Genomic DNA, 22,905 nt, shown 5'->3' on the forward strand with positions numbered 1-22,905 from the left:
GAGGAACCTAGGTGTGTGGGACCCGGGACTGAGATCTCTAAGCCTGCACGGTTTGGGACTGGACCTGTCAGTAGCTAAACAGTTACACCCTCCAACTGCCGTGTAACCCCAACAAAGACCAGGATCCAAAGATTATCACAACAAGCTCCCGGGAGAGCACAAGGCAGAGTCTCCTACCCTGTGTCTGACTATCCTCGCCAGGGCCCAACAGCTGAAGACTTCCAGGCCCCAACCAAGGCCTTACTGGAGCCACTCTCCACACACTTGGATAAGCCTCAGACATAACCGAACTGGCAGAGGAACCCAGGTGTGTGGGACCCGGGACTGAGATCTCTAAGCCTGCACGGTTTGGGACTGGACCTGTCAGTAGCTAAACAGTTACACCCTCCAACTGCCGTGTAACCCCAACAAAGACCAGGATCCAAAGATTATCACAACAAGCTCCCGGGAGAGCACAAGGCAGAGTCTCCTACCCTGTGTCTGACTATCCTCGCCAGGGCCCAACAGCTGAAGACTTCCAGGCCCCAACCAAGGCCTTACTGGAGCCACTCTCCACACACTTGGATAAGCCTCAGACATAACCGAACTGGCAGAGGAACCCAGGTGTGTGGGACCCGGGACTGAGATCTCTAAGCCTGCACGGTTTGGGACTGGACCTGTCAGTAGCTAAACAGTTACACCCTCCAACTGCCGTGTAACCCCAACAAAGACCAGGATCCAAAGATTATCACAACAAGCTCCCGGGAGAGCACAAGGCAGAGTCTCCTACCCTGTGTCTGACTATCCTCGCCAGGGCCCAACAGCTGAAGACTTCCAGGCCCCAACCAAGGCCTTACTGGAGCCACTCTCCACACACTTGGATAAGCCTCAGACATAACCGAACTGGCAGAGGAACCCAGGTGTGTGGGACCCGGGACTGAGATCTCTAAGCCTGCACGGTTTGGGACTGGACCTGTCAGTAGCTAAACAGTTACACCCTCCAACTGCCGTGTAACCCCAACAAAGACCAGGATCCAAAGATTATCACAACAAGCTCCCGGGAGAGCACAAGGCAGAGTCTCCTACCCTGTGTCTGACTATCCTCGCCAGGGCCCAACAGCTGAAGACTTCCAGGCCCCAACCAAGGCCTTACTGGAGCCACTCTCCACACACTTGGATAAGCCTCAGACATAACCGAACTGGCAGAGGAACCCAGGTGTGTGGGACCCGGGACTGAGATCTCTAAGCCTGCACGGTTTGGGACTGGACCTGTCAGTAGCTAAACAGTTACACCCTCCAACTGCCGTGTAACCCCAACAAAGACCAGGATCCAAAGATTATCACAACAAGCTCCCGGGAGAGCACAAGCAGAGTCTCCTACCCTGTGTCTGACTATCTTCGCCAGGGCCCAACAGCTGAAGACTTCCAGGCCCCAACCAAGGCCTTACTGGAGCCACTCTCCACACACTTGGATAAGCCTCAGACATAACCGAACTGGCAGAGGAACCCAGGTGTGTGGGACCCGGGACTGAGATCTCTAAGCCTGCACGGTTTGGGACTGGACCTGTCAGTAGCTAAACAGTTACACCCTCCAACTGCCGTGTAACCCCAACAAAGACCAGGATCCAAAGATTATCACAACAAGCTCCCGGGAGAGCACAAGGCAGAGTCTCCTACCCTGTGTCTGACTATCCTCGCCAGGGCCCAACAGCTGAAGACTTCCAGGCCCCAACCAAGGCCTTACTGGAGCCACTCTCCACACACTTGGATAAGCCTCAGACATAACCGAACTGGCAGAGGAACCCAGGTGTGTGGGACCCGGGACTGAGATCTCTAAGCCTGCACGGTTTGGGACTGGACCTGTCAGTAGCTAAACAGTTACACCCTCCAACTGCCGTGTAACCCCAACAAAGACCAGGATCCAAAGATTATCACAACAAGCTCCCGGGAGAGCACAAGGCAGAGTCTCCTACCCTGTGTCTGACTATCCTCGCCAGGGCCCAACAGCTGAAGACTTCCAGGCCCCAACCAAGGCCTTACTGGAGCCACTCTCCACACACTTGGATAAGCCTCAGACATAACCGAACTGGCAGAGGAACCCAGGTGTGTGGGACCCGGGACTGAGATCTCTAAGCCTGCACGGTTTGGGACTGGACCTGTCAGTAGCTAAACAGTTACACCCTCCAACTGCCGTGTAACCCCAACAAAGACCAGGATCCAAAGATTATCACAACAAGCTCCCGGGAGAGCACAAGGCAGAGTCTCCTACCCTGTGTCTGACTATCCTCGCCAGGGCCCAACAGCTGAAGACTTCCAGGCCCCAACCAAGGCCTTACTGGAGCCACTCTCCACACACTTGGATAAGCCTCAGACATAACCGAACTGGCAGAGGAACCCAGGTGTGTGGGACCCGGGACTGAGATCTCTAAGCCTGCACGGTTTGGGACTGGACCTGTCAGTAGCTAAACAGTTACACCCTCCAACTGCCGTGTAACCCCAACAAAGACCAGGATCCAAAGATTATCACAACAAGCTCCCGGGAGAGCACAAGGCAGAGTCTCCTACCCTGTGTCTGACTATCCTCGCCAGGGCCCAACAGCTGAAGACTTCCAGGCCCCAACCAAGGCCTTACTGGAGCCACTCTCCACACACTTGGATAAGCCTCAGACATAACCGAACTGGCAGAGGAACCCAGGTGTGTGGGACCCGGGACTGAGATCTCTAAGCCTGCACGGTTTGGGACTGGACCTGTCAGTAGCTAAACAGTTACACCCTCCAACTGCCGTGTAACCCCAACAAAGACCAGGATCCAAAGATTATCACAACAAGCTCCCGGGAGAGCACAAGGCAGAGTCTCCTACCCTGTGTCTGACTATCCTCGCCAGGGCCCAACAGCTGAAGACTTCCAGGCCCCAACCAAGGCCTTACTGGAGCCACTCTCCACACACTTGGATAAGCCTCAGACATAACCGAACTGGCAGAGGAACCCAGGTGTGTGGGACCCGGGACTGAGATCTCTAAGCCTGCACGGTTTGGGACTGGACCTGTCAGTAGCTAAACAGTTACACCCTCCAACTGCCGTGTAACCCCAACAAAGACCAGGATCCAAAGATTATCACAACAAGCTCCCGGGAGAGCACAAGGCAGAGTCTCCTACCCTGTGTCTGACTATCCTCGCCAGGGCCCAACAGCTGAAGACTTCCAGGCCCCAACCAAGGCCTTACTGGAGCCACTCTCCACACACTTGGATAAGCCTCAGACATAACCGAACTGGCAGAGGAACCCAGGTGTGTGGGACCCGGGACTGAGATCTCTAAGCCTGCACGGTTTGGGACTGGACCTGTCAGTAGCTAAACAGTTACACCCTCCAACTGCCGTGTAACCCCAACAAAGACCAGGATCCAAAGATTATCACAACAAGCTCCCGGGAGAGCACAAGGCAGAGTCTCCTACCCTGTGTCTGACTATCCTCGCCAGGGCCCAACAGCTGAAGACTTCCAGGCCCCAACCAAGGCCTTACTGGAGCCACTCTCCACACACTTGGATAAGCCTCAGACATAACCGAACTGGCAGAGGAACCCAGGTGTGTGGGACCCGGGACTGAGATCTCTAAGCCTGCACGGTTTGGGACTGGACCTGTCAGTAGCTAAACAGTTACACCCTCCAACTGCCGTGTAACCCCAACAAAGACCAGGATCCAAAGATTATCACAACAAGTTCCCGGGAGTGCGCGGCCGCATTCGCGGCCGCGCGACTATTTATTTAATAATTTTCAGGATACCTTAAATATCCTTAAATATCCAACCCACACGGCAGAGCCTGGCAAGCTATCCGTGATCTATGCCAAATAGACCAAATTGATATGCCAAATCCAGTAATAAATGGATCTCATTCCCCTAGCCCTGATTATGCAGAGTCGAGAAGGATATGGAAGGAGAAGCTGATAAAACACCAAGGCAGACATGGGCTGCCAAAACGCAGAAAAACAAAAATGATTGTCTGTACTTTTAATGCTCGTACGCTGGCATCTGCTGCATCCATTGAAGACCTTATGGTACAAGCACGAAAGATCAAGTACGACATCATTGGTCTGACCGAAACGAGAAGACATCAATCCCATCATGCTGTTTTCGACACTGGAGAAGAACTGTTCCTTGGAACATGTGATAAAAGAGGCGTCGGTGGTGTCGGTATCCTTGTCAACACAAACTTAGTCACAAGCATTGATTCATTTGAATGCCTAACAACCCGAATCGGACGATTACACTTGAATAAATGTGGCTCACTACCGGCAGTTTCTATCTTTGTTGTCTACGCACCAACATCCAGTTATGGTGAAAAAGAAACTGAGAAATTCTACATGGAGCTGGAGAAATTCTATAAAGAAGATCACACCTTCTACAAGATCATTGTCGGTGATTTTAATGCCAAGATAGGACCAAGAAGATCAGTCGATGAACTCCACATCGGAACCCATGGCCTGGAATGGAACGAACAAGGTGACAGACTGTCTGAGTTCATCATGTCAACCAAAACCTTCCATGGTAACTCACAATTCCAAAAGGCTGAATCTAAACGTTGGACATGGGAGTCTCCCGATGGACGGTTCCACAATGAAATAGACCACATCATATTCAATCGGCGGTTTTGCCTAACCGATGTTGCTGTTGTCCCAAAATTCCAAACGGGATCAGACCACCGTCTTCTTCGTGCAAAATTCTACCTCACAGAACGAGGAGAAAAGAACGCAAGGTTTAAGAAGAGGACTCCCAGAACAACCACCAACTGGGAGCTCTTTGGCTCTGTTGTGGCAACATGGGAAGATGCCGTCATTGACAACATTGATGAGGAATACGATCGAATGATTCAGCACCTCCATGATTGTGCAAGGAATGCCAAGAGAGAGATAACCACAAAAAACCGTCTTTCTTCGAACACTCTTGAACTTATTCGCCAACGTGGCGTGGCACGTGCCTCAGGCAACCACAAGCAAACTTCCGAACTGGCAAAACAGTGCAGAAAAGCCATCAAGGATGACCTCAAAAACAGGAGAGCAGCAGTACTGGTAGATGCAGCAGAAGCTGGGAAAAACATTCGTAATGCCCGCCTGTCCTTCACCAACTACAAAACCAAGATGACTGCCCTCCGACATCATGATGGATCTATCACATCTTCCAGAAGGGCAATGGAGAAGATTATTCATGACTTCTACTCAGATCTCTTTAATAGCCACATCCACTTGCCCACATACCACATACCACATGATGGATATGTCGTTCCCAATGTTCTCCCTTCCGAAATCCAACATGCCATCTCGTCGGTAAAGAAACAAAAAGCACCTGGCCCAGACAAGATCAGACCTGAACACCTGAAGAACTTACCATCAGTACTCATCAATACATTAGCTCGACTCTTCACACGCTACCTGTCTGAATGCAAGGTTCCATCCCAATGGAAAACCAGCAAGACTGTACTACTATACAAGAAAGGAGACATCCACGACATTGGCAACTATCGCCCAATCTGCCTATTGTCTGTCATCTACAAACTATTCACTCGAGTCATCCTGAATAGGATTAGCAGAACACTAGATGAAGGACAACCATGTGAACAAGCTGGATTCCGAAAAGGATTCAGTACCATCGACCATATCCACACAATAACCAAGCTCATTGAGGTATCTCGGGAGTTCAAGATGCCGCTCTGTCTAACGTTCATTGATTTAAAGAAGGCCTTTGATTCTGTTGAGACGGAAGCGGTCATGGAAGCCCTAGCCAATCAGGGCGTACAAACTCAATACATCAGTATCCTTCGTGAGCTCTATTGCGGATTCACTACCAAGATCTCACCATTCTACAAAGAAGTAATCATCCATATCAAGAGAGGGGTTCGGCAGGGTGATACCATTTCACCAAAACTCTTCAGTGCCACCCTCGAGAACATCATGCGACGACTAGAATGGGAAAACATGGGAATGAAGATAGATGGTCGGCAACTACACCACCTCCGCTTTGCTGATGACATCGTTCTAATAACACCAAACATCAGCCAAGCGGCACAAATGCTTGAGGACTTTGACCGTGAGTGTGGAAAGGTTGGACTACAGCTGAATCTTACGAAGACAATGTTTATGAGAAACAGCCTTGTTCCTGACGCTCCATTCGCTCTCAATGGAACCACCATCTCCGAATGCAACAGTTATATATACTTAGGTCGAGAAATCAACATGATGAATGACCTGGCACCTGAGTTACGCAGGAGAAAGAGAGCGGCTTGGAATGCCTTCAAGAGCATTGAAGAAATAACTAAAAGGACAAAGAACCTCCAACTACGAGCACATCTCTTTGATTCCACTATTCTTCCTGCATTAACATATGCCTCAGAGACCTGGACCCTACGAAAACAGGATGAGAACACTATTCGGGTCTCTCAAAGAGGAATCGAAAGAACTATGCTTGGAATATCACGATTCACTCAAATGAGAGATAGAATCCGGAGTTCTGATCTTCGTCAACGCTCAAGAATCAGAGACGCTGTCTCATTTGCCAAGACATCAAAAATCAGATGGGCTGGACATGTAATGAGGTTTACAGACAACCGCTGGACTAGAGCCATTACTGATTGGATTCCACGAGACATCAAAAGATCACGTGGACGCCCACCTATAAGATGGTCAGACTTCTTCGTCAAGACCCTAAATGATCGGTTTGAGGCTCTACATGTTCCAAAAACGAACAGATACCATTGGGCTACGCTAGCACGCAACCGGGATGAATGGAGACGTTACTGGCACCCGCTCGAATAAATCGATGAATAACGGGGATTAAGTGATTAAGTGAAGTGATTTAAAACATGCATGTGAATTTATAAATGTATAGACATGGAGAGTATCATCCTGAGTGAAATGAGTCAGAAAGAGAGGTACAGACACAGAATGACATCATAACATGAAGCTGACACCTAATGATAGTAGATACATGGGACAGAAAGATCGCTCCATAGCTGGAAGCCTGCCTCATGAGCAGAGGGGAGAAGACAGATGGAATAGAGAAGGGATCACTAAGAAAATGATGACTTGAGGAATCGGTCGGGATGGGAGATGTGTGCAGAGTGTGGATAAAGGATTAAACATGATCACCTCTCAGTGTCTGTATTGCAAACTGTAATGCTCAAAGTAGAGAGAGAGTATGTGGAATATTGTCTGCCAAGGAGGCAGGGGGATGATGGGAAAGGAGTGGTATACCGGGGTGATTGGTGGTGGGAAATGTGCACTGGTGGAGGGATGGGTATTTGATCATTTTGTGATTGTAACCCAAACATGAAAGCTTGTAACTATCTCATGGTGATTCAATAACATTTAAAAAAAAATAAAAATAAAAAAAGTAAAACATGCATGTGAAAGAAACGCACACACACACACGATACATGTATGGTGTATGTGGAACAAATATTGTCATGATCAGAGAAAATGATAATGTAAATACATTAATAAGGAGTAAAACAAAATTTTTTTCCCTAGACTTTTTTTTTCTGCTTCCGGGGATACACTCAGCTGTGCTTCAGACTTACTCCTTACTTTGCACTCAGGGATCACTACTGGCAGGATTTGGGGTACCATGTACGATTCCAGTGATCTAACCTGAGATGGCCAGGTGCAAGAGAAGAACCTTGGCCCTCTCTATTTCTCTTGCCCCATTCCTTTCACTGTTGATATGAAAAAAAAATGAAATGACCTGAAGAAAAAATGTCTATATCATGCCAGTGTCCTAGAGAAAACCTTTAAGAATGATTCAATAAGGCAAAACAGAGTCTAGATTGTAAAATCAGAAAAAAGTTGTTGTCATGGAAACTTTCAATACCTGTATTTGTAATAAACTGAATGTATTTTACACAAATTTTAGTAATTATCCCATACTGTTTTTAGAATTTGGGAATGAATCCTTAAAAAGAAAGCTTGCTTCTAAGAAAATAGGACACATGTTATTCATGTGAAATAAAATTGAGGGTGTTATCTTCATTATCTTTGAGAAGGAAAATGTTTTTATTAATGTAATTGCTATGTATGATTGCATATTATTGTCCTATTAATCACCCTAATAATGAGTGCCATGTAGGGAACTTCACTGTGAATCACTGAGAGAATAATTCTTGTCAACCTTAGAGGTTCTCTAATGAATTTTTTTCTTTTTCACTGTTAATATTTTGCTGTGTAATTACAGCTCCCAATCCCTGCGCAGCTAATGGTGGCAAAGGACCCTGCTCTCACATGTGTCTGATCAATCACAACAGGAGTGCAGCTTGTGCTTGCCCTCACTTGATGAAGCTTTCCTCTGACAAGAAGACCTGCTATGGTAAATGTCTTACAGTTCTTATCTAAAATCCAAACTGAATTCTCTGCAAGTGTCTTAGCATTCAGATTGTTCTCAAAGTAAAGCAGAAGAGGAATATGACATACTTAAAAAGATGTGAGGTGTTACTATTTCCAGACTGTTGATGACACATCTGCTCTTAGAAAGACTGGCAAATTCTTTAAATATGTTATCTGCTGAATTTTGCTGTTTATTGCCTTATTCAGTTTTCTTGTGACTTTCTTAGTAGGCATGTTAGCAAAATTTATCTCCAAAAAACAGGGAGATTATTAAGTGAAAGTGCATTATCAAAAAATGTTGATGTAGTAGCCTGAATAATAAAAAGATAATCTCCTCTAATGTTTATAAAGCCAGTTCAGCATCAATTTGTAGGTATATAAACCTGAAGGAGAATAAATGAAGTAAAAGAATAAAATCACATTTGACTTTGAATGGTAAAATTTGTGAATGAAAATCACATTGGGGAGTTTTTCCATTCATTTGTTTTAAAATTCATTTTTAATTTTAAGTAATTCCACTGTATATTTGCAGTTATTACTTTTAAAGAGATAAAAGCAAATATTTATCAAAGCTAACCACAAAAATTGATTTCAAAAAGTCACTTTAATTTTGAATAATAATTGCATATCTCAAATGATAACAATACCTCCAAGGAGCACAATGGAAACATAATATTTTTCCTAAGGAAACGTATTTCAACTTAATTTACAAATTATTTCACAAAAAATTATGTAAGTACCAATGGATGAAAAATGTGACACAGAGCCTCTTGATCACTTGATCACTTGATCACTTGACATCCCGTTACTCATTGATTTGCTTGAGTGGGCACCAGAAACGTCTCCATCCATCCCTGTCACGTGCTAGTGTAGCCCAATGGTGTCTGCTCACTCCAGGAATACAGAGAGCCTCAAACCATCCGTTCAGGGTCTTGACAAAGAAATCTCACCATCTTGTAGGTGGGTGGTCACACAATCTTTTGCTGTACCATAGAATTCAGTTAGTAACAGCTCTAGTCCAGCAGTCATCTCCAAATCACATTACGTGTCCAGCCCATCAGATTTTTGGCACCTTGGCAAACGAGAGAGCGTCCTTGATTCTCGATTGTAGGTGGAAATTGGAGCTATATATGGATTCATTCTCTCACTTGAGTGAAGCATAATACTCCAAGCATATCCCTTTCTATTCCTCTTTGGGAACACCATCATAAGCATATATTAACGCAGAGAGAACAGTGGAATCAAAGAGGTGTGCCTGGAGCCAGAGGTTCTTTGTCCTCTTAGTTATTTCTTTGGTGCACTTGAAGGTGTTCCAAGCCTCTTCCTCCTGCACAACTCAGGTGCCAGGTCATTCCTCATGTTGACTTCTCAATCTAGGTACACATAATTGTTGTACTCAGAGATGTTCGTTCCATTGAGAGTAAATGGAACGTCAGGAACAAAATTGTTTTTCATAAACATTTTCTTCGTGAGATTCAACTGTAGTCCGACCTTTTATACTCATGGTTGAAGTCGGCCAGCATTTGGGCCGCTTGGATAACGTTTGGTATTATTAGAATGATGTCATCAGTAAAGCGGAGGTGGTGTAGTTATATTCTATCTTCACTACCATTCATTCCCATTCTAGTCATCACATGATGTTCTTGAGGATGTCAGTGAAGGCTTTTGATGAAATGGTATCACCCTGCCAAACTCTCTCTTGTCATGGATGATCACTTCCTTGTAGAATGGTGAGATCCTGGTAGTGAAACCATAATACAGCTCATGGAGAATCCTGATGTATTTGAACGCCCTGTTTGGCTAGGGCTTCGATGACCACTTCAGTCTCAACAGAATCAAAGGCCTTCTTTAAATTGATGAACATTAGACAGAGTTGGATCTTGAATTCCCGAGAAACCTCAATGAGCTTGGTTACTGTGTGGATATTGTCGATCTTGCTGGATTCTTTTCAGAACTCAGCTTGCTCGCATGGTTGTCCTTCATCTAGTGTTCTGCCAATCCTATTCAAGATGACTCCAGTGAACAGCTTGTGGATGACAGAGAACAGGAAGATTGGGCAATAGGTGCTAATGTCGTGGATGTCTCCCTTCTTGTACAGTATAACAGTCCTGCTGGTTTTCCACTGGGATGGAACCTTGCATTCAGACAGGTAGCATGTGAAGAGCCGAGCCAGTGTATTGATGAGTACTGACGGCACATTCTTCAGGTGTTCAGGTGCGACCTTGTCTGGGCCAGGTGCTGTTCACTACTTTACTGACAAAATGGCGTGTTGGATTTCAGAAGGGAGATCAATGGGAATGACATACCCATCCTGCGAAATTTGGCACGTGGGCAGGTGGACATGGCTATTGAAGAGATCTGAGTAGGAGTCATTGAAGGGCAAAGGAGTCTTCTCCATTGCCCTTCTGGAAGATGTGATAGATCCATCAGGATATCGGAGGGCCGTCATCTTGCTCTTGTAGTTGGCAAAGGACAGGTGGGCGTTGCAAATGCTTTTCCTGGCTTCTGACGCATCTGCCAGGTCTTCCTTTATCACTTCTCACTGCTTTGTGAGCTCAGATTTCCACTTGCGGTTGCCTGAGGCTGCGCAAAGCTGCATTGGTGAATAAGCTCGAGAGTTTTGGAAGATAGGCATTTTTTTTGTGGTTTTTCTTCCTCAGCATTCCTCGCACAATCATGGAGGTGCTGTAACAGTCGATCATATTCTTCATTAATGTTGTCAATGACGGCATCTTCCCATGTTGCCGCAATAGTGCCAAAGAGCTCTCAGTTAGTGGGTGTTCTGGGAGTTCTCTTCTTAAACTTTGCAGCCCTTTCTCCCTGCTCTTTGAAGTAGAATTTTGCATGAAGGAGATGATCATTCGATCCCATTTTGAATTTTCAGACAACAGTGACATTGTTCAGGCAAAACCGTCAATTGAATATATGGTCATCATATTCTACACATTTGTAAAATTTTGCAATAAGGTATGAGTTACATTATTGGTTCTGGTTTTGGTGATAGAAAATACTTATAAAAATGTTTGATGTTATTTTATTCAAAAATAGTTTAGGAAATAAAAGTTTTTTCTTTCCTTCAAGAAAAGACAATGTGAATCAATATTGTAACAGTTATGTAGTTAAAAAATGTTTGTTTGATGTTTGCAGCCTTATGCTTTAAGAAATTTTGTTGAAATGTTTTAATTAAATCAAATTTGATCATTTATAGTTCTTGACTTTTCAGCTAAGCAGAATTGCCTAAGGGATATGTTTTATATTTGTTTCTATTAAGTAAACTAAATTGAGATAGAGACATCATTTCTGCATTACTGTTTTCATCAAATCCAGGCTTTAATTTTCTGGGGTTTTACATCTATGAAATCATCAGCATTTTAGGATTTCTAGACTATTTAAACCTTGTAAAACTTATTGTAGAAAATAATTTTATTTCTTTTCTAGAAATGAAGAAATTTCTTCTTTATGCAAGACGCTCTGAAATCAGAGGAGTGGATATTGATAATCCATATTTTAACTTTATCACGGCCTTTACAGTACCTGATATTGATGATGTTACAGTTATAGACTTTGATGCATCTGAAGAACGTCTATATTGGACCGATATTAAAACACAAACCATTAAGCGAGCTTTTATTAATGGAACTGGATTAGAAACAGTTATTTCAAGAGGTAAGATTTGTATCCACTGATCTTAAAAAATGTTTACTGTTCAATTTATAATGATCATAATTTTATTTGTGTTACTTTTCTACAATCTATCATGAAATTAATGATTCATGTATTTAATAATACGTTATGCCATGTCAGTTGAAGATAATTATGTAGCACATAATAGTCTGATCAATAGAATTATGTTTTTTTAAAACAATTTCAGAACAGATTTCCTAAAAATTTACCAACTTATGAAACTAAAGAGATAGTATAGATGATAAGCTTACTTGCATACAGTCAACCTAAGTTTGCACCAGGCACCATATGTGTTCCTTTGAGTTGTACCAGAAGTGATCCCTGAGCATAGAGTAAGCTATAAGCACTGCCCAATATGTCCCAAGTTCCCAGATTGAAGACTCCTTTGTTCTGATGAGGTAACAGTTATGTTTGCACAGAGGATATCTAGGATAACAGGAAGGACAGATTGATGTCCCTGACTCCTGACTCAAACCTGCACGAGCTTGGTGATGTGTATACCTCTTCCAACCCAGTATGCAAAAATAAGGACAAAGAATATATCCTATTTTCTATCATGACCCACGAAGGTAAATTTTGAGATTCTAATAAACTGTCACTGTCACTATCCCTGTCCTCCCTTTGTTCATTGATTTACTCGAGCGGGACCAGTAACATCTCCATTTTGTGACTTTGTTACTGTGTTTGGCATATCGAATACATCACGGGTAGCTTGCCAAGCTTTGCTCTGTGGGTGGACTACTCTCGGTACCTTGCCGGGCTCTCCAAGAGGGGTGGAGGAATCGAACCCGGTTTGGCCGGCCAGGCTGGCTGCTTGCAAGGCAAATGCCCTACCACTGTTCTATCGCTCCAGCCCATAGAAATAAGAAAAAACAAAAATATTTTAATATAAATTAATTTGCTATGAATATTGGGGAATAGACATTGTCAAAGATAACTACCCAATATGTTGACAGGGCTACTTCGCTTTGAATGACCTTGCGTTTTCCTTTTTTCCAGAGTAAAGTCATATTAAGGACTGATATATCTTTCTATTTATAGCAAAACTTGAACTTTTCAGCTTCTAAACATATCAATGTCTCTCAGCTCCTATCACTAATTTTAATTTATTTGATCCTGTTATCTTTTACATGCCATTAATGGCTCTATCATTTCTCTTACTAAACACATTGTCAATCTTTGTTTTCTTTCACCTTATGACTGCTTTAGAGACATGTTTCCTTTCTGTTTTTATTGGTTTAATATAATGTAAAAACTATGCACTAAATCAGTTCATTTCTCCTATAGCCTTCATTATTCTCTTCCCAGCTAAATCATTCATCAAGGAATTTTCTTATGCTTTGGGGACTAGTTTCATAAAGTGGACTAGAAATAATCTGTCTTCCTCTCCTCTACTTAATGAAGTACTAGACTAAAATATAGTTATTAATTTATTTTTAATTTGGGACTCAATAATTGCAATATTATTACCATTAGGGCTTAACTAACACTATAATGTTCCTAATTTGTGTGTCATCCACATTAGGTGTTTTTCACTATGACTTGTAAATATACTTAATCAAAATGATATCTAATGATTTTAATAATAATATAAGTTGCCATATAGACATACGTATTTGTATTGGTTCTCTACATAAATGATATATGCAACATTTTTATCTAAGCACTAATGATAGTCAGATTCTAAGTATACAATTCTAAAAAATATACAGCAAATAATATTGCTTGTTTTTTGAAGTCCTAAAAATCTGATGGTCCTTCATCCTAGATGCCTCACAGTTGTATCTCAAGAAATGTTTTTAAGTAATTCATGCTCTTAGGTTTCTTTTTTGTGAGGTGATGAGTAATACAAGCTGTCATAAAGGTGACAAGCTTCATCTCATTATTTCTTAGTAGCTTCTTATTATATGGGTCCCTTAGATGTTTAAACTTACGCTCAGAGAGTTAAAATATATCCTTAAAATCCAAATTAAGGAAATAATCCAAATTAAGGAAATAATAGGAATCAGATATTTATGGCTTCCACCCTCTGAACTGTATAAGAAGGCTTCAGAGATCACCACAAGTGAAAGAATATTGTTCTTTTAAGAATGACATACAAATTAAAATGTCCTTTCTGAGTAATCATATGCTGCATAACTGGTGGCAGTTTGTTTCTGATGTGTTTTTTAACTTTTTAAAAATTGTGGTTGCTACATATAAACTCTGGGAGAGCTTAGTACACCATAAGCTACTGAGATTTGAAATCATATGCACTATCCCTTGAACCACATTCACAGACTTTTTTCCTTCATTAGATAAAAGCTAGACCCCCCAAAAAGTGTTGCTTGTAATTAAGTCAGTAGGAAAGTAAAATATAATGCAATTTAATATTCCTAGTGTAATCCAAGAAGAATGATAATAGATGATTATTAATTTTCCAAAAATCTGTATTTTTTCATATGATTTTACTTTAAATGGTGTCTTTATAGATGAAGAAAGATTTTCTTCAAAACTGTCAAAACTAGAGAACAGCAGAGTTTTTCTGTATCTAAGGATGGATTCAGAACTTTTGACTTGAATACTATGTTCCTTTTTTCTATGTCTCACAAGTAAGAAGTAAGGCTTGTACATAGCACTCCTTCCTAGGGTATATTTTAATATATATTCAGATGAATCTCACAAGGTCTTATACTGTAACCTGAATAAAATACATATTTTCTCATCATGTCAATGACAAATTTTAGTTTGTTCCAGATTTGAATATTTATTCTAAAAATAAGAAAAAATGTTTAGAGATCTACTGACAACTCTTCATGGTTTAACGGTCATTGTCAGAAATGACATTTTATTGGAAGTTTTATTGGAAAAGATTCCTGCTGTTTTTGAATTTTCCAGAGGATAATATAAATTGTTTAATTTTTTGAAAATTTAGATCAAATTTGAATAAGTACAATTTCTTGAGCAAATATGTCCTTAGTACTAGAATATTTATTAGCTATATAATGTGGATGGTTTACTGAATTAAGCAGAAAGCTAAAATAGATAAAAGGAAGAATGCAAATTAAAAATACGTTTCAGTTAAAAAAAACTCTTGTGTGTTAGTAAATTATCCTATAATCAATTGTAATTTTAGAACACAAATATATAAAATATTTTAAATACAAGCCTTTTATTTAATTACTTTTTTAGTGAGTATTAAGGAATATATTCATCACCTCTATTTTTCAAGATACTAAACTTAATTGTACCCGGTAATAAAACTGCTTAAATTCTAAAGCTATTATGAAAATCTATACAGAGAGAATTTAAAAAATAAAAACAAGTTAGTAATAACAGCGATATCTAGATTTTTGGAAACAGGCCTTGAATTAAATTAGAAAGTTGGGATAGAGAACATCTGTTGTTTTGACTATTTCTGAATAGAATTTTCAGTACTCATTTTCATCCAGTAGGCCTTTTGGTGGAAGAATGTCAACATCTGTGATTTTTTTTTAAAGGGAGAAAAAAAGAGAAAAGAAAAGGTGAAATCCACACCTACAAATGCAATTCGTTAATTAAGCATCACAGAAGTTAGTTAATTAAGCGTCACAGAAGTTAGTGTTAAATGAACCATGTTTCTTAGGCATATTTTTAACTTATAAAATAAACCTAAAATATTCATAGCATATTCTAAATTTTGTAGCTGGCCAGTAAATTTAATGGTTAGAGCTTAGCAGTTACTTGATGAACCCAATAAATCTATGATAAAGGTAAAGGTAAAGGCCCTCCCGTTGTTTGTCAATTTGCTCGAGCGGGCCCAGTAACGTCTCCATCGGAGACTTTGTTGTTACTGTGTTTGGCATATCGAATACGTCACGGGGAGCTTGCCAGGCTCTGCCGTGCGGGCGAGATACTCTTGGTAGCTTGCCGGGCTCTCCGAGAGGGGCGGAGGAATCGAACTCGGGTCGACAATGTTGGCTGCGTGCAAGGCAAATGCCCTACCGCTGTATTATCGCTCCAGCTAAATCTATGATATAGGACAAAAAAAGAGCAGTAGAGATTAAGTTATCAATAAGCACAAAGACCTAATTGCTAGGGATCCAATGAGCAGCAGTAGTGAGAAGAAGCAGATATAGTGGATACATGTCAAGTTAACCTGAAAATAGATTAGAAAGTATCTTATACCAAGGTGATGAGTTTGTTTGTTTTTAAACCAAGAAATAGATGAATCTCTAAATAAATTTACAGATTTTCAGAATCTTCTGAAGATAGATCATGAAAAAGTTACTAACCCAGACCTCCAGACCTCCTCCAAGAGGGACCCCAGTGAATAAGCCACGAAAAAAACTAAACACTGCTGGCTGTGCAGTATTCTCACCTTCACTCCACCACCCTCCCCAACACACACACACACACATTACAACAACCACAAAGAACTGAGGAATAAGTTTCTAAAAAACATATCTCAAATTTTCATTGCACATGACCATATATTCCCTTCAAAAGTATAAGAAAATCAGTTCTTCTCTTTTGAAGGCATGCCTCATTACAGTTAAAAGTCTGTTTTACCCTTGAAAAGCTGGTGTCGGCAGGTATACATCATAGAAAAGAAATGAAAGAAAAACATTCTTCTAAACAACAAATTTGTAATCAGCCCTTATTCCTTTAAATTTTCCAAAATGTTAACAAATACATGTGATATTGCTGCCCGTATCTTATGTAACAATTTCTCTGTAAGCGTTTTTCTCTTAGAATTATATTCTATACTAACTTTTCATGCTTCTTTAGCTTAATAAGAGTTGGTTAGGAATTATCTGATATATTTTCTACAAATAATTTGTTTTTTGTTTTGGAAAGATAATTAAATTTTAGCAACAAGAATAAAAAAACCATCACTTGGATCATTTGTGAATGATCTGTAAATTGGTGATTAGTGTGCTCACATTGTATAATTGATTCCAGAATTCTTTTCATCTTGCAGAACTAAATATCTCTAAACATCTCCTTTCACCGTCCTCCCTAAATTTTTATTCATTTATTTATTTATTTTGCTTTTTTTGGGTGTCACACCTGGTGATGCACAGGGGTTACTCCTGGATCTGCACTCAGGAGTTACTCCTGGTGGTGCTCAGGGGACCATAGGGGATGCTGGGAATCGAACCCGGGTCGGCCGCGTGCAAGGCAAATGCCCTACCCGCTGTGCTATCTCTCGAGCCTCTCCTCCCCAAATTTTTAAATATCCATCCTCCTTTCAATCTGTATGGATTTTGTTACTTTCATATAAGTGAAGTTATAGAATATAGGGCACAGCGGTAGGGCATTTTCCTTGCACGCAGCCAACATGGCCGATCCGAGTTTGATTCCTCCGCCCCTCTCGGAGAGCCTGACAAGCTACCGAGAGTCTCTTGCCCACACAGCAGAGCCTGGCAAGCTACCCGTGATGTGTTCGATATGCCAAACACAGTAACAACAAAGTCTCCAATGGAGACGTTACTGGGCCCGCTCGAGGAAATCGATGAACAACGGGAGGACAGTGACAGTGACATAGAATATAGGATAATACTGGTTTGTTGTTTCTCCCTGACAACAGGGAATTTAGATTTATTGTGCTCCCATCACAGTGCTCCCAAGGCACTTCCATTCCTCTGTATTTATCTTTAACCTCTTTTCTCCGTTCTCCCCAACTGGTCAATCACCATTTTCTCCTAAGCAGTACCTGTGACTTGTAAAGTCAAATTCCTCAGAAATCTCTGATTTTGTATTTGTAAGTGAAATATTCCTTTTCTCTTCTCCTTATGTACTTGGCATAGCTACTTTCGAGCAATGATTTTTTTGTTTAGACCCAGGAAGACAGTTAATGCTATGCTTTTTTAAGTTAGAAGTTAATTGATTCTGACTAATATTCACTCCTGGGCATCTGTTTTCTCAATTTAAGCCTCAGTTGCACTTAGTTCCTAGCACCTCAAAAGCAGGGTCCTGACAAGGGATTGGATGAACGCAGGGCAAACTGTGAGCTACCCTGGCATCAAAATAGGCCAGGTCAAGTGCCATAATACTTAACTATAAGTTAAGAGCACGGTCATGTACAAATTCTGTCATGATTCAAAGCGTTAACAACTGGATTAGGACCCTGCTAGGTTAGGAAAGACTAATCTGGCCTGAGCACTGTAGTCTGAAATCTATAGTGAGATGTCCCCCAGGAGAGCCACCATACAAGCTTTAATGTACCTCTTACTGTGTGCATACAAAATGACAAATATTATTATTAAGAAGTAGAATTAAGATTCACATTTAAATGGTTGTTGGTCTAAGGAAAGGAGAAACACATCCGGAGATGTATTTTGCCCTTGAGCTGATCTCCTAGCTGTAGGATATTTTTGTCTTATATTAGAAAAGCTTCCCTCAGAAGAAAGGGTTTTCATATGTTAATTGTGCTGCCTCACCTAGGTGTAGTTGCTACCCCCAATGCTTGGAGGTTGAGGGCTAAATCAAGTCTGTGAGATAGAGTGTATGGAGAGACTAGCATGGGGGACAGGAGGAGACAGGAATGATGGGCAGTATGAGACTGTAATGGGGAGCTTGGTGAGACTGGAACAGGCGTGAGGGGAGAATGGAATAAATGGCAACCGATCACCAACCAGCCTGAAGGCCCTGTTCTTTCCTTCATGCTTCTGTTGGCAGTGGCTACAAGGCGGGGTGGGGGAAGCCACGCATGGCCACAGAACGCACCTGGAGGGTTAGAAAGCCTACGCTGTCCTCACTTATTTATTTTGTGATTACACAATTGAGTATATATCATTTTGTTAAATTATTTATTTCATTAAGTATAAGTTAAACGTCAAGTTGTGATCTTTTTTTTTTAATTTTTTTTTTATTAGTGAAACACCATGAGGTACAGTTGTAGATTTACAATTTTTTTGTGCTTGGGTTTCGATTATACAATGATCAAATACCCATCCCTCCACCAGTGCCCATTTTCCACCACCATGGATAATATCTCTTCCCACCCCCATCCCCCCATCCCACCCTGCCTCTGTGGCAGGGCAATCCCTTTTGTTCTCTCTCTCCTTTTGGGTGTTGTGGTCTGCAAAAGAGGCATTGAGTGTCAAACATGTTCAGTTCATAGTCTACTTTCAACATGCATCTCCGCTTCTGGGAGGATCCTCCAAACACCCTTTATTTGGTGCTCCCTTCTCTATCTGAGCTGCCCTTTCCCCTAGAATGCCTGGCTGGCCTCTAAGCTATGGAGTAATCCTCCTGGTACTTATCTCGGCTATTCTTGGGTGTTAGTCTCCTATTTTGTTACTTTATGTTCCACACGTGAATGCAATCTTTCTATGCCTATCCTTGTCTTTCTAACTCATTTCGCTTAGCATGATACTTTCCATGTTGTACCGCTTGTATGTAAATTTCATGACTTCAAAAAAGATGAAGTCAAAGTTTTGATCATTTTATAGTGTGTCAGAAGTTCCTTTATTCTTTTTGTGGAATTATGTTTTCTAGTAAATTTGTTTTGTATATTTATACATTCATTCATGCATATATGAGTACTAAGTTTATTTATATATTTTGGCTATTATACTATAAATATAGGTATGCAGATTTCTTATCAATTAATTTGGGTGTATTTACAAAAGTAAGGCTATCGGGTCATATAATAATTGTGTTTTGAGGGTTTTATTTGTGTGTGAAGTGTCATAGCATTTACAGTGGTTACAAGAGTACTGCTTATTATTTCTGACTTGTTAGTGGCACTGTAGCTCTGTCCTCCTGTTGTTCATTGATTTGCTCGAGTGGGCCCAAAAACATCTCCATTGTGAGACTTGTTGTTACTCTGTTTTGCATATGGAATACATCACTGGGAGCTTCCCAGGCTTTGCTGTGCGGGCGAGATACCCTTGGTAGCTTGTCGGGATCTATGAGAGGGGTGTAAAAATCGAACCCAGATTGGCTGGGCCGGCTGCATGAAAGGCAAATGTCCTACTGCTGTGCTATTGCTCCAGCCTCAAAATTTTAGTATGCATCTTATTTTATGTTAGTTGGTATCTAATTGTAAAGTGGATTTGAATTTTTCTATATGATTGATACTGAACATCTTTTATTATAGTTCTTGGACAGGTATAGAGATATGTAGAAAGATATATACATATATGCATGTATATAATAAATCAGTTTATAGCATCATGATGGCATCAATTGTACAACATTATAATTTGCCTTCTATAAATACATTTCAAATGCCATCAGACATCAAATTTAATTTATGTACTCTAAATTTTACTTGTATTATTATTATTATTATTATTATTATTATTATCTTTTTCGGTCACATCTGGTGATGCACAGGAGTTACTCCTGGCTCATGTACTCAGGAATTACTCCTGGCGGTGCTTGGGGGACCATATGGGATGCTGGGAATTGAACCCATGTCGGCTGTGTGCAAGGCAAATGCCTTACCCACTGTGCTATCACTCTAGCCCCTTAACTTGTATTATCCACATAATAACCACTACCCTCTTTTCCCCCCTTCCATTTTGATTATCACTCATTTTTTCCTGTGTTCTAAAAGTTTGTTTTGATTTTTTAAATTTATTTTATTATCTTCCACATATGAGGAACACAAAACTATAACTTATTTGTTTATACCATTTTTAGAGGACTTTCTATTCAATTTCGATGTTACTTTTTCTTGGTGGTGGTTCACACCTAGCAGTGAACTTTGATCACCACTACTTCTGAACTCAGAAGTTACTCCTGGAAGACTGGAGCAATAGCACAGCAGTAGGGTGTTTGCCTTGCGCTTAGCCAACATGGCCGACCCAAGTTCGATTCCTCTGCCCCTCTCAGAGAGCCCAGCAAGCTACCGAGAGTCTCTCGCCCACACGGCAAAACCTGGCAAGCTACCTGTGACGTATTCGATATGCCAAACACAGTAACAACAAGTCTCACGATGGAGATGTTACTGGGCCCCGCTCGAGCAAATTGATGAATAACGGGAGGACTGTGATCGGTAGAATGTGGTTTCCAGGGATTGAACCTGGGTCAGCATATGCAAGCCAAGTGTCCTACCTGCTATACTATCGCTCCAGCCTCCTCAGTTATTTGATCAAATAAGTTTTGTTGTTAAATTATACTTTGAAAGATCATTTTATTAAGTACAAATTCCAAGTTTGAAGCAATTTTCTCTATTACCAGCTCTCTATATTATTTACTACTCTTGGCTCCCCGTGGTGCCATTGGATATAACTGTCATCCTTTTTTGGCTATTGTCTCTTTTCTCCTCTTATTTATGCCATCCTTCCTTTTTCTCCTTTTTATTATAGCAAGTCTGTTGTTCCTCTTACCAAGTCATGTATTAATTCAGAGTAGAAGTTTTTTGAGACATGGGTTGGGTGGAGGAAAGCAGACACCTTAGAGGTAGGTATGATATTGTAACAGTGTATGCGTGAGCCAATCATTAGCATTATTTAAATATCAAATTATCAATTAAAATTACAACAAGTGCAAAAATCTAAACACCTCCAATATTATCTATGACCATTTCTCCTGACATGGTCTGTTTTCTCCTTTGAAAATTCTCATTTTGTCTATTAATTCACTTAGCCTGTGTGCGTGTGGGAAAAAAGAGAGAAAAGGGAGAGAGAAATAGATAGTTTTCAATTTTTTTTAACTTTCTGCTCATTATGTGAACTATCGGTCACAGTCACGGTCCTCCTGTTGTTCATTGATTTGCTCGAGTGGGCCCAATAATGGCTCCTTTGGAGACTTTCGTTGTTACTGTGTTTGGCATATCGAATACATCACGGGGTGCTTGCCAGGCTCTGCTGTGCAGGAGAGAGGAGTGATAGCACAGTGGTAGGGCGTTTGCCTTGCACGCAGCCAACATGGCCAATCAGAGTTCAATTCCTCCGCCCCTCTCGGAGAGCCCGGCAAGCTACCGAGAGAACATGTGAACTATATCTAAGCTAATACTGTACATCTTCAGAGAGCCCGGCAAGCTACTGAGAGTATTCGATATGCCAGACACAGTAACAACAAAGTCTCCGATGGAGACGTTACTGGGCCCGCTCGAGCAAATCGACGATCAACGGGAGGGCCTTTACCTTTACCTTACTGTACATCTATCTAATACATTATATTTTGATATTCACAAATATGTTTCATTCCCATTTATATTTTACAGAAAGTTGAAAAAGAAATTGGTAATTATTTCAAGGCATAATTTCTTCTTTTAAATCATTCTATTTATTTTTCAAATTATGATATATAATAAGTTGAAAATTATTGTAGACTTTGGAAAATCAAATCTTTTTTTATTTTCTCTTACTCTAAGTTACACTTTTTGCATGCATTTGTATTTTTTTCCTTTGATCTGCTATGAGAATTGAAATTTTGAGGGTCTGAGTTGAAGAATTTTTATCATTCACAAAGTATTTGAGTTAGATTCTGTGACTCATAGGAAAAATTAGTCATTGTAATATTGGAAACAATTTAATTGTATTTCTCTCCCACCAAATAATTAGGCAACTTGTTTAAAAGTTAGTAATTAGTAATATCTCGACAAGTTCCTTGTTTATATACGTTTTTGTAATGAGGAAAGAAAAGAGAAAAAATAAGTTGGGTGTGTTTCAGTGTGTGTGTTGGGGGAGGGTGCAGTAATTGTGCTATCTTTGCTAGTATTTTTCACTCTCAACTCTGTGCTCAGGAGTTGCTCCCTGAGGTGCTAAGTAAGAGGAAAATGTTCCGAAGAGCTGGATCCAGCTTTTTGAGCTCTCTCTTACTCCAAGTAATGTTTGATTTATTCATTTCTAAATGGTTATTTTTGTGATCAGAATATAGTACAAATGGTAGGGCACTTTCCTTAAATGCAGCAATTTTAGCTCAATCCCTGACTCCCTGGTACCATGTATGGT

General features: G+C 40.9%; 1 protein-coding gene across 1 annotated transcript in view; it reads left to right on the forward strand.

Moving 5' to 3' along the window:
* Nucleotides 1–22,905, forward strand: part of LRP1B (LDL receptor related protein 1B) — a 1,985,988-nt gene that overhangs the window by 1,319,057 nt on the left and 644,026 nt on the right. Inside the window, exons 28-29 of the mRNA XM_056117551.1 lie at nucleotides 8,199–8,330; nucleotides 11,786–12,013. Coding sequence (XP_055973526.1) covers nucleotides 8,199–8,330; nucleotides 11,786–12,013 — 360 coding nt within the window. The remainder of the gene's footprint in view (nucleotides 1–8,198; nucleotides 8,331–11,785; nucleotides 12,014–22,905) is intronic.

The sequence above is a fragment of the Sorex fumeus genome, unplaced genomic scaffold (genome assembly GCF_029834395.1).
Source record: "Sorex fumeus unplaced genomic scaffold, SorFum_2.1 ptg000035l, whole genome shotgun sequence".
NCBI classification, from domain to species: domain Eukaryota; kingdom Metazoa; phylum Chordata; class Mammalia; order Eulipotyphla; family Soricidae; genus Sorex; species Sorex fumeus.